The sequence below is a fragment of the Sander lucioperca genome, chromosome 8 (genome assembly GCF_008315115.2).
Source record: "Sander lucioperca isolate FBNREF2018 chromosome 8, SLUC_FBN_1.2, whole genome shotgun sequence".
In the NCBI taxonomy this organism is placed as follows: Eukaryota; Metazoa; Chordata; class Actinopteri; order Perciformes; family Percidae; genus Sander; species Sander lucioperca.
In genome coordinates, this window is record NC_050180.1 from 11,174,008 (window position 1) to 11,186,590 (window position 12,583).

General features: G+C 38.8%; 1 protein-coding gene across 6 annotated transcripts in view; it reads left to right on the forward strand.

Annotated features, from left to right (window-relative positions):
• The window catches only part of lrp1bb (low density lipoprotein receptor-related protein 1Bb), a 287,103-nt gene that overhangs the window by 193,407 nt on the left and 81,113 nt on the right, over positions 1-12,583 (forward strand). For all 6 annotated transcript variants that reach the window (XM_036004184.1, XM_036004187.1, XM_036004188.1 and 3 more), the window contains exons 32-36: positions 2,464-2,613; positions 8,422-8,562; positions 8,681-8,806; positions 9,093-9,224; positions 11,901-12,035. In XM_036004184.1, coding sequence (XP_035860077.1) covers positions 2,464-2,613; positions 8,422-8,562; positions 8,681-8,806; positions 9,093-9,224; positions 11,901-12,035 — 684 coding nt within the window. The remainder of the gene's footprint in view (positions 1-2,463; positions 2,614-8,421; positions 8,563-8,680; positions 8,807-9,092; positions 9,225-11,900; positions 12,036-12,583) is intronic.

Sequence of the window (12,583 nt, forward strand, 5' to 3'; positions counted from 1 at the left end):
ACCTTCACTAAATTGATTCCTAAAGAAATAATAAACTTACATATACTACAAATCAGTTTGCAGTTTGCAGTTTGGTTGATGGATAACTGCTTCTTTATCTACGGATGCCCTTACATCTTCTGTACTGTATGTGTTTTTCCATGGGGGTTCATTTCATGGATTGATATAAAAGATTATAATGGCCACAACTTTGATGTGATTTCTTCTGTATGATCATTGAAACAGACTTGGACAAATCTTGAACTATACCAGAATCATCACAAAAGAAAGTACATATCCAATTAGGGGAACATGATAGTTATGAATGAATAAACCTGGTTTTTCTATATGTTCTCTTCAAGACACCAATCTGCAGATATAGAGTGAAAGGATCCATCATGGCACATTGTCACATCCAAAATTGGTGGTTGTACCATACAATTTATTTGAAATGTTAATGGTTTACCTTGGACTGCATGCTGCTCAAGCCCACATCCATCTGCCAAGGGCTGCCTTCCACAGTGCATGAAGAGTTCTTGTGTTCATCTTTCAAAGCACTCGTGGATGTCGAGAGGCTGTTGTTTGTGTCGTTTTGTATTGACATATGCGCAAATAGAAACGGATCAATTCTTCTGAAAGGGTAGGTTTTCTAGTCCCTGAGTGTATGCCTACCAACTACATGCATGCACACAGCAGACGCATGCCATTTCGACTGATGTGTGATGCTTTGAGCCAAAGGGACAAGCAAAGCAACAGATCCAGTTCTATAGAATCCAGTTTTCTCTGGATTAGATATTTGTCTATATAAGATGTTGTGTAATCCTGTCTAAATCATTGAACTAAGCCTGTGGTTGATACTATTTTCCAGCTATTCAATATTTTTGTTACATCCGCTATTTAGAACATTAGTGCCTATATGTTAACTTTGTAGCATTGTCAGTTCACTCAAAACACCATACATGAGTAGCTGTAACTAAAATAAGCAATCAAATTGTTGATTCATGTAAATCAATCATTGTTGATTAATGTAAATTAACAATAAAAAAAGAAAGAGGCAAGAAGAGAAAACTATGTGCTACTATTTAAAGAAATCTGAAATGATTGGGATGATTGTCCACACAAATTCCTTTCAAGCAGCTGTAGAGTAGGATCAGCCTCTACATGTCTAACTGGCAGTCTGAAATGTGCAGGAGTCTGCAGTGATGCACTGACAGCAAGGGAAGTGGGTGCTGTAAGATGTTTCTGTTGTCTGTTTCTGTGTCATTGCATTTTTGGAGGCCTGAATTTCCACCAGCATCCATATCTGACATTAGGTAAAATAGTTAAAGGCAAATGTACAGCATCTTAGGATGTAGATATGGGAGGCTTTTTTGACAACTTAGTCCTTCTTGCTGATATGATAGGTATATTTTTACATAGCAGTCTTGCCTAGCATGCACAACACTGATTCCTACTGAGAGCATAATCACTGACAGAATAGTCACTGCTGCCCAATTTTAAACATTTTCTACATGCTCATGAGATTGTTTCTATTATTATACTCAATTACTTTTTGAGTGTAAACTCTATCCCAGCATGATGCGCACTTAAGAGGGAGATTGCAGCTCGATTTAGCAAAGACAATCAACTGTTCTTCATTTCAAGTAGCTGTTGTCACGCAGCGCAAGGTCAAACTCCCACTTTGTCACACAAACAGCACCGTTGTCTTCACTGTATTTCTATATTCTTCTCGGCCTGTCAGCAATACAGATAGCATGGTGCACCCATATTTCACTGGCTTCATTTATGATGATGGGGTAGACCAGAGGACAAGCGTAAATTAATGACGCATTGTGACTGTGAATCTGCCAGACATAAATCCAACACATGGTGGGAGACAGTGAGTTGTCCAGAGATTCACAAATTGAAATTGCTTTCATTTTCCACCATTCACAGTGGTATTCTAAGAACAACCATCATGCTAGCCAGGAAATGGATTTAAAAGCAGCCAGTCTCACTCTTGTTCATTTTTCATGCCAGCTGGAGCACTCATAAAGACATCCCCCACAAATATGTGCCAGTGAACGCATATACCTTTCAATTAGCCCTCACTCAACCAAATGTATAGGAACTACACATTGTAAATGTTAATGTAAAAGAGGTTGTGAAACTGTTGCAATACTGTTAACGTATAGTCAAAAGGAAACGTACATTTCTGATGCACCTTTTAAGTGCTGCATATCAAAAGCAGTCAGGTTCTGTAACTGAGTATAGTCATTTCCCTATCTGATGGAACTTAATACAGTGCAGTAGTAATCTTCTTCATTTACTGTGTACTCATGTACCATGCCTAATCTACTCTTGTAGCTGATTTTCTATTTTATGATTTTGTTATCCATTTAATACTTGTTTTTTTATGTCCATTAATGTTCTGCTTTTGTTCCCCCCCGGAATCGTAGCACAGTGAGTGCTAACTTGGTGTCCTCTCTTCACGTGTCCTCGCAGGTCTCTCAATAGACTACACCACCAACAAGTTGTACTGGATAAGCTCGGCCAATGGCACTATCAACAGGTGCAATCTGGACGGCAATGGGCTGGAAGTGCTGGAGACTCTGAAGAGGGAGTTAGCCAAAGGCACAGCTCTGGCTGTGATGGGTAAGTGGAGCTTGTCACGAGTGCATCAGATTGCCATTGAGGATTAATCAGAGTGCGGAGGGATTACATGTTTAACCAGTTAAGTGGCTGTAAAATAGAGCTATTTAGCCAGCCCTCACAACAGTTGTGTTTGTCTTTGTGTGAAGTAGCAGGGGCATTAGATAATTAAAACACAGTGCAGCAGCGATTGTTGATTGATTTTCTCACCCCTTTCGTAATGAAAAGGGAGGGGGATGTTCATTATGTGTTAATTCTGGGTATCAGTGCTGAATCCAATGTGTCACATCATCCATCAACTCATAGGTTCATTTAAAAATCTCCTGAAATCTTAGTCAACATGTGCTGGAAAGAAATTGTACCTGTAGCTCACATTATAACAGTCTTTAGCTCACAAGGTCTGGCTTGTAACTTTTTTTTTAGCTATTTCCTTGTTTGTTTTTTTAAAAAACCTACAGGCTTACAATTAACACCGTATGTCAGTGTTAACAGAAACACACAAGCCCTGCCATTACATTATAGAGTAATGGTTTGGCTCGGCTCATCTCATCTCACTTTTGGTACCAGGTCCTTTTCTTGTTTTCCACTGAGGATAGTACCTCCTTAGTGTAGGTGGGATTTTCAGCTGATTGCCATACTGACATGCAATACTGTTAACGTATAGTCAAAAGGAAACGTACATTTCTGATGCACCTTTAAGTGCTGCATATCAAAAGCAGTCAGGTTCTGTAACTGAGTATAGTCATTTCCCTATCTGATGGAACTTAATACAGTGCTTAATACAGCACAGTGAAACTGCCGTGACATCATCCTCAATGACACTCACTGAATCCTTTCATCTGCAACCAAACGGAGGAACCTCTGCTCTTTGTCATTTGTATGGGGTAGTGTACGGCGTGGATTTGTGGGCTGCCATTTCTTTGAAATCAGGTTTGAGTGAGTAAAAAAACTGCGGCTGCTATTGATAGTAGCTAGTCAAGTGATGGTGCTCTCTGGCCAATCAGTGGTCTGCAGTGTTTTAACTCCCATCTTCTAGTATCAGCTCAGCTCGCATGAAACCTTGACCGAAGTAGTACCAAAAATGTACCAGGTACTGTCCTTACCTTTTGATAATGGAAAAATAAAAAAGAGCGAGCAGAGTGAAGCCGTGCTGTTCTGTACCATGCAGTGGAAATTCTGCAAAAGTGTGCAAAACTGCCGAAATTCAGTACGAGCATGTAGCTGTAATACTGAGTGCAGTGAAGTACAGAAAGTAAAATAATCAAACAGGTAGGCCTATTTGGGCTTTACATCTATACTTCAAATGGGTGACAAGTAAAATGTCATTCGATGTTTCTGCTTTTTATCAGATCAGAATTAGAATTTTAAATTGTCTCACTTCCATCCTGCTGCAATCTTGACAACTGGGAAGCTTCCCAGGGATGCAAATGCATTTTCCTTGCCAAGATTGGTACTGAGAAGGAAGCAAACATACTGAACAGAGGTGTGTGTGTGTGTGTGTGTGTGTGTGTGTGTGTGTATGTTTATATCTGGACCAAAGTGTAATTTTTTAAGGAAAAAAATAAAAGCAAGAGTGTTGTCAGGGTGATACTTTGTGTTCTTGAAGCTTGTTATTAATCATAGCAAGCCTTCATTTCATGTGTGGCGCGATGTGCTGAGAGCATAAACACACTGTTGCAGAATAACAGCAGTTGCAGAATGGAATCAAGTTTTGTTAGCTGTTAGCAGTCTGCAACTCCAGGCCACATCTTTTTGGTTCATTTATATAGGCATTTCTTACAGTACACTGACTATGGAGGACTGTATCTTATATGGAGACCTTATTATTGCATTTCATGAATTGGAGATAAAACTGGAGGTGACATAGACTAATGGCTTAGTTCCTGCACAGTAGCAGGTACAGCAAAACAGTGAAATGATGTTTGCGATGCTCCATCAATCACAATTAATGACATTTTGTTATGTTGTGGAAATTGTTTTGAATGGTATCACTGTACTGTACTGTTATAATACTTTGTTAAATAGAGACATTTCACAGTGGTTCAACAGTATATTTGTCGCATGGTAATGAATTACTATATATAGAAGATGGCAATCTAGAGGATTTGTACTATTACATTTGGATTTATGCGAGCATGAGAGTGTATTTAATACTTTTTTATGAGATCTTTTCTCTTTCAAAGATTTTTTTTGCCATTTTAGGCCTTTATTTGTGACAGGACAGCTTAGACATGAGAGGGGAGAGAAAGAGGGATGGCATGCAGCAAAGGGCCACAGGTTGGAACCAAACCCGCGGCCGCGGCATTGAAGACTGAGCCTCTGTATAGGGGAGCGCGCTGTACTAGCTGAGCTAACAAGGCGCACATCATATCTTTTTTTAATAATCTAGCCACGCGATGGTTGGCTTTGCCTACTGTTGTGTAAATGTTGATCTACAGGATCAAATATTGTAAAGATATTACGTTTTTAACATTAAGCTTAGTGTTTAATAACTTGTATTCCCTTTTCACCCTTTATTAGATTATACGTCAGCAATGATACAGTATTCATAATGTATGTGGAAAAGACTTCTCATTGAGTGTTACAGTTCACTACGTGTTTACAGTATATTTACATACATTTCAAACTAATTGTATTATTTTAACGCTACAACATTAATGTGTACTATAAATACGGTTGCTGAGCAAAGAGATTAGTACTGCATTTTGCATTTGGTGTCATGTTCACTTGATGGCTCCCTCCTTTGCTCTAGACCATGGAGCATAGCTTGTAAAATGTATATGGTCAGCTGAAGATGAGGCTGGGTAAAGACAGCAGGACAGCAGCCAGGCATATCACTTTCCGATCCTGAGCTTCTTTTGTTGACAAGTGAATAGACCATTTGCCGATGCCAATTACAGAGAAATGTCCCTTCTGCAGATGTTGTCGTTTTGGCTCCATGGTGAGAGATGCAATTAAGTGCATTGGCTGACCATTCACTCTGTTTGCCCCAACGTTTTCTATATCTCCTCTCTGTTTCTTCGTTGTATTACTAGCTCAGCAAACTGATAGATACCTAATGGAAAAGTATTAGGATTAAAATATGGATTTGCAGAATACATGTAAACCATTGCAAGGGAAATAACACGTTAGATATTGCCAAGTGATTATGGGTAATTAAGGGCTCCTGAGTTCTCTGTGCTGATCAAGTCAATCAACATGAATTAGCATCAATCTAACAATTATTCACTCTTCTGGTCTGTAATAGCTTTGTCGTGATTGAAGTGGTTAAGGTTACTCCAAAACAACAAGCTTGAGTTCTGTCAGGGTCTGTAGCTCTCTCACAGCATGAGGCGGAGCCATGCACACAGCCACTAAGAAAGGCAAAGCTTATTCTACTGCAGTGGTACAGTATCTGTGGATTGCAGTTCTATGAGAGGAGTCATTTTGCCTCTGATTGCTGCAGGATAAAATATTACCTTCTTCTGTGAAGGTTTTGTGATGATACATCCCCAATTGACTGGCTAAACGAAACCCTGTCAGCTTCAGAGAGCAAAATGACTGTAATCGATCAAACTGACAATTAATTTGATGAGCATGCAGCAGTGTGTTAAAATGAATATGCTGAGGTGCTCGTGTTTCCTTTTGGCTTTTTTTTTTTTTTTTTTCATTTTTCGGGCATGTCTTATTGTTCGAGCCGGTTGTGAAAAGATGTAATGAAGGCACTGTTAGTGACACAAGGCCGATCCACTCAGATCCTAGGGCTCTGTAATAATTGGATTGGCTTGAGGGAAAGGTGAGGGCTTCTATTTAGAAGGTATGGGTGATCCATCAGCCTTGACTTGCCTGGAATCAAACTTAGCAGTTGAGGTGGAAATTGAATATGATGTGCCACAAGCGAGCAATCACAGCTAGCCAGTGGCCGCCGTGGCATCAAATTAACACAGGGTGCAAAGCTAATCTAGGCTAGCATGCCCTCCAGGTTCAAATGTTTTGTAAACTGCATGTAGACTGTCATTCACACTCATGGGAATGTGTGTGATTTGTGAAAATTATTTTTTTTCATTCCCTTTAGGGATAGCATTGAGCCCAAAGCTATTAGTGCAAGTGGGAATGGTTTCTGTGTTTTTCATTCGAAAATAAATCAAAAAGGGTGAGATAACAAAACAGTGTGTCACATTCAAGGGATTGATGGAGTGAATGATTTGGTAGTTTTGTTGTAAATGTTGCTAAATTGTCTGATAAGTATCATTGTCACTACAACATATTGTATTGACAGCATAATGGTTTTGCTTTTCCATCTGTAGCTGTACTCTAATATACTGTAGCCCAATAAAGTAATACACAGCACCAATTTGTGTGCACCATCAATGCTACTCAGGACTGTTCAATTGGCACAAAACATAAACAATTGTGTTTACCAGTAAGTAATTTCATAAGTGGTTGCTGCTGCTGCTTAGCAGAGTAATTCCTCAGCGGACAGTTGCTGAACATGATTTTGTTATTTATGTTTTACTCCTTGAGGGAGATGATTCTTTACAATAGCCAGTTTTGATGTTACTTTATTAATATTATTTTTTGTTTCTAAGTATGCTGCCTATTTTAAAGCATACCTTCTCTATGTAATGGTTAGTTTTTGCAATTTTTAATATCAGCTCCATGTCCACCCCATTTACAGTGTCTATTTTGAAGCGAGAGGAGCCACTTGACTCTTCTCCACTTTGCACTTCAGTGGGATTTAAAAATTGAGAGTTCCTGTCACGTCTGCAGAATCTGTGGCAAAGTGCCTGGACTGTGCGTCACTGATTTCTGCTGAGGACAGAGATGAGGGTTGTGTGGTGGTGACTGGGTGTGCCTGGGTCGGGAGCCTATTGTGCATGTGCCTCTTTAGAATGATGCACTCATCACTTAATGGTTATGACCGCAGCACTGTACTGAAGCCTGGAGGTTGACTGTCACACAGAGCCAGACCGACCAGCCAGTCTGTCAGGGAGTAGATGGTGAAACATCATGACACACAATAACTACAGGACAAGTTCTCAGTTACCCTGACCCGAGCACTTTGCTTTTAAACTCAAAGATTGGCTCATGAAAGAGAATTCTACCTCATGAATTATGGTCTTATAAAGTAAATCAAAGATGAGGCGATGCTGTCTCAGAATTGCCAAATATTTTTGCATCTTCTATAACCAAAATTACCATATTAGATTGACATTTATTGATGTAAATCAGTAAATCAGCTGAATATCAATGGTCACAAATTATATATGCATGCCATAGTCATATATTTATAAATGATGTGTACATTTTCCCATTCTATTTGTAGACATGGCATTGAAAATTACAATTTTGCCCACATCCCTCCATATTAACCCCCAAATTGTTGAAGTGCATAGAAGAATCTTTGTCAGAGTGAAAACCTCTCCCAAACATTAAAATAACAATGTTTGAAGCCTGCAAGATGCATGCATGCATCATCATCAGCAAGTGGGCAGAGCAGGGAACAGGGTATCCCAGTCTTTAATCTCAGATCAGCTCAGAGAATGCTTCAATTATTAAGGGGCTTTATGGCATAAGAGTGCCACCCTCGGTGGATTAGAGTGAAAGCTGAAGCACGCCATTTGCACTTGGAATTGGTATTTGGTTGTGCTAGAGCGTTTTTGAATGGTTGTTTGCATCACAACATCATTTGCATATATTTCTTAGTGAAGAAGACATAATGCTGCAGTATTACCTGAAGTTCAATTTGCACTAGCAGTGCAGTTTTACTGAATCTGCATCTGTGGCTATATGTTTTATATCCGTATCAGCAAATGACATTGATGGTTACAGGCGGCAAACTCTGGTGGGCAGATGAGGAATCGGCACAGCTAGGAACAGTTACCAAGAGAGATGGACGAAACCCTGTGATCCTGAGAAACAAGACGAGCGGGTTGGTTCATATGAAAGTGTACGACAGGGAGGGTCAGAAAGGTAAGCATGCTCACAACATAAACACACAGATAAAGACACTGAAACACACACATTAACCACACATACTTATTTATGGTTATTTATGTCTTGTCTTTTGCTGTTTGTGCTTAACGTTCAGGAAGAAACCAGTGCCAGATAAACAACGGAGGATGCTCACAGCTCTGCTTCCCCACTTCTGAAAACACCCGTAGCTGCTCCTGCACTGTTGGCTACAACTTGCGTAGCGACCGCATGTCCTGCGAGGGTACGTTTTCCAAAATATATATTCTATAGCTGCCGAGATATATATATATATATATATATATATATATGTATGTGTGTATGTGTATATGTATGTGTATATGTATGTTCCTATGAGCATTTTAAATTACATACATCTTTTTTTTCAGTAGCTATTACTCTTAATGTGAAGCAATGCACGTATGTTCAGTGCACATGATTAATCTATACATAGGTCAAAGGGTATTTATAATTTACAATGCTTTAATATCTTTGTTTAGGGTCTAATAGGTCATCTGTCGTTCTTTTAGGTGTTGACTCATTTCTGATGTATTCCATCCATGAGGGAATCCGGGGAATCGCTCTTGACCCAAATGACAACAGCGAAGCCCTCATGCCCATTACAGGAACACTGTTTGCTGTGGGAGTTGACTTTCATGCAGGTATGATATTTTATTAACAGAGGGACTTTTTTATTTGATATTGATTGTAAGGCAGATATATCAGTGATACAATATAAATATATAAGGTTTAGAACTTGACAAACTTAACAGTGTCATGGTTTACATGTATCAGCTATATATATATATATATATATATATATATATATATATATATATATATATATATATATATATATATATATATATATATAGTTTGTATGTATATGCACTGAAGTTGCTAAATCACGTTATATCATATAACACCCTTCCCTTCCTTTAAATTCTATAGTACAAACCTTTCCTTCTCATCTGAAATCAAGAGGGAGAAAAGGTATTTGTTATACTGGGCTCAACGCTTTTGAATAATGGTCTGTGGGCCTGTGGAGTGCAATGTAGATGAAAGAATAATAAGTTCACATTACAGGGGGAACCTCAGCATGAATAACTATTTCCTCACAACCCTCTGAAACATAAAGCAATTCCCAAGATATTGTATCAAATGAAGGTACCGTATTGTGCATTGCAAAACATGAACCCAGGAGCTTGTGCTACCGTTTGTTACATCTCTGCTTCCTTCCACATTGTATATATACGGTATGATAAGAATTAAAGATTTATTACACCGACAAATGCTATGAATATACTATAGGTTGGTAGCGTTCCATATATGTAATACGTTGCCACTGAATCATGATAACAAAAGCTGCGTAAAGGAAATTGCATATGCACAGCTGAAAACGGAAACAAACTACATACACACAAGGGTTCATATACTATTGCAGCAATTCTTTTTAGAAAAGCACCACCAGATACAAAATGCATGCTTGGGTAATCCCACACATATTCTATGACTTTCCTCATGTAGGTTTGCATAAAACGAAAGTAGAAAATGTACATTTATGCAATAGGTCGCTGAAACTGATTTAATATTGCCAACTGACAGTTGTGGCAGAGGCAGAGATCAACACACCTCCCCTGTCACTTGAAAGAGACCATTTTCTAATACAATACCATAACACTGTTCACAACAAAGTCTGGGGTTATTGAGTTACTGAGACATTGTTTTTGTTTTGTTTTTAAATATTGTTTTTCAATGCAACGAATACCCCAAATGAAATTCTATTCACCTGTCAACATAAGTCTTTTGGGCTGATATCCTCCTCTCTGAAGATAAAGGTCAGAGGTCAGAAAACGTTTTCTTTTTAGCCATGGTCAGTCCATCACTCCAGACTCACATTTCTCAATAACTATTGGATGGATTGCCTTGCAATTCAGTACACACATTAATGTACATCATGATGAATTGTAATCAATCAACAGTTATCTTTCCCCCATCTAGTGCATTCATCAGGTCATGATTTCAATACTTGCATTAATTATTTCTGTTATGGATAAGAGCTTCCAATCCTCAGCTGTACATTTTATTACAAGTTAGCACATTTGATTATTAGCTAATTAACAAACTAATTGCTAATAAGTTTAGTATGTTAGCATGAACATGGTAAACATTGTACTTACTGAACATCCGCGTGTTAGCAGTGTCATTGTGAGCCTGTTAGCATGCTGACTTTAGGATTTAGCTCAATGCGCAGCTATGCCTAGGTAAGTTCAACCTCACAGAGCCGCTAGCATGGCTGTAGACTTTCAGTCATAGTAGTAGGTATTCATATTATCCAATACTGTAGGTAATGACAGAAGGTGGCAGTAGTCTCTATAAATCAACCCCAAGGGGTGTACAGCCCCACTGTAATTTCATATAATCATTATCACACATAAAGTAAGTACTGCACTTCACTGGACTAAGACCTTCCTTTTCTCTTCCGGAGAACAACAAGTCGCTCGTTACACAAGTAATTGTCATAAGTCACTCTGTTATCCAATAACTATCAAGAGAGACTGAAATCTGATTCTGAATCTGCGTGACTTCAAATGTCGATAGCAATCTTGATGTGTGACCACAGCTTTTGGAAAAGAAAAAAATAAGCAGAGTCCGAGACAATATTAGACATTGCCTGTTGTCCTCCCTGTTATTACTTTGTGCCATTGAACATGCATATGCATTATCAAGTCCATCCAAGAGAAGCAGCCGATAGCTCACGCGCATCTTTTACTTGTCATTACAGAAGCCAAGCTGCCAGGGCAGAAGAGATAAAAGCTCCACAGCTGTATTCTGTCATATGTGTGCTGCGTGTTAACAAAGTATGAAGGCAGCAGGAACAAGAAAGTGCAAATAAACATATAAAGCCACCTAACCTCCTGACAACCTGTACAGAGCCAAATTGACAGGCATGCACGGAGATGCACTTGAAGACTGCACCATAAATACATTACACACTGTTTTATTTGCTTATGTGATGGGGCTGTAAAATCAGAAAGGGTCTGTAACAATTTTACCAACACCATGTCTTGCATCAGGCAATATATTGCCCTGTAAAATTTGGCCAACAATTGCCTTTCCTGTTCAGGCACTGTATGTCAACAAAGAGCTGTGGATGAACTGTGTGGGTATTTTCACCATGATACTTTATAGTCCCACACAACATTTGGTGCAATGGGCCATGCTGCAGTAAAATGGGGTTTCATGAGCTGCTTTGTTTGAGGACATAAATACTTTTGTGGCAGCCACATTCATCATTGCATTTTCTCTTGTCATTAACTGTATTGTATGTTTTGCAGGAAATGACACCATTTACTGGACAGACATGGGCCTGAACAGAATATCCCGCGCCAAACGTGATCAGACGTGGAGGGAGGACATCATTACGACCGGCATCAGCCGGGTGGAAGGCATCGCTGTTGACTGGATCGCTGGTTAGTATTCGTCACTCCCCGGGCGATGGAGTCCATTTCCGTAGGCTGTCAAGTAGGGCTGCAGCTATTGATTATTTTAGTAATTGAGTATTCTACTGATTATTCCATCGATTAATCAAGTAATCGGATAAGAAATACTTTTACTTTTTAACTTTTACGTTTTATTGAAGAGCAAAAATATACAATAGTGCTTTAATTTTGGGAAAAAGGTACATTTGTATTGCCTAAATTGCATACAATAATATCTCTGTGTTGGGGGCTTAAAACACCATCGAGCCCTATGCATTTAAGTGCCACATTACATTGTTTTTAAAGAAAATATTTTCTGAAATGCAAAACAACCTCAAACTAAGGCATGTATACTTTAATCATACATAAACATCGCCTTAAATTAACTTTCAGAACTACAAGTTTCAACCTGAGAGTGATCTGTATATAGCCCTATATGTATATATAAGTTATACTTTAACTTTTTTCATTTATATATTTGATTACAATGCTACACAGCTCTGTTACACGTATGCTAGTAGATTGTTGATCAGCTGTTT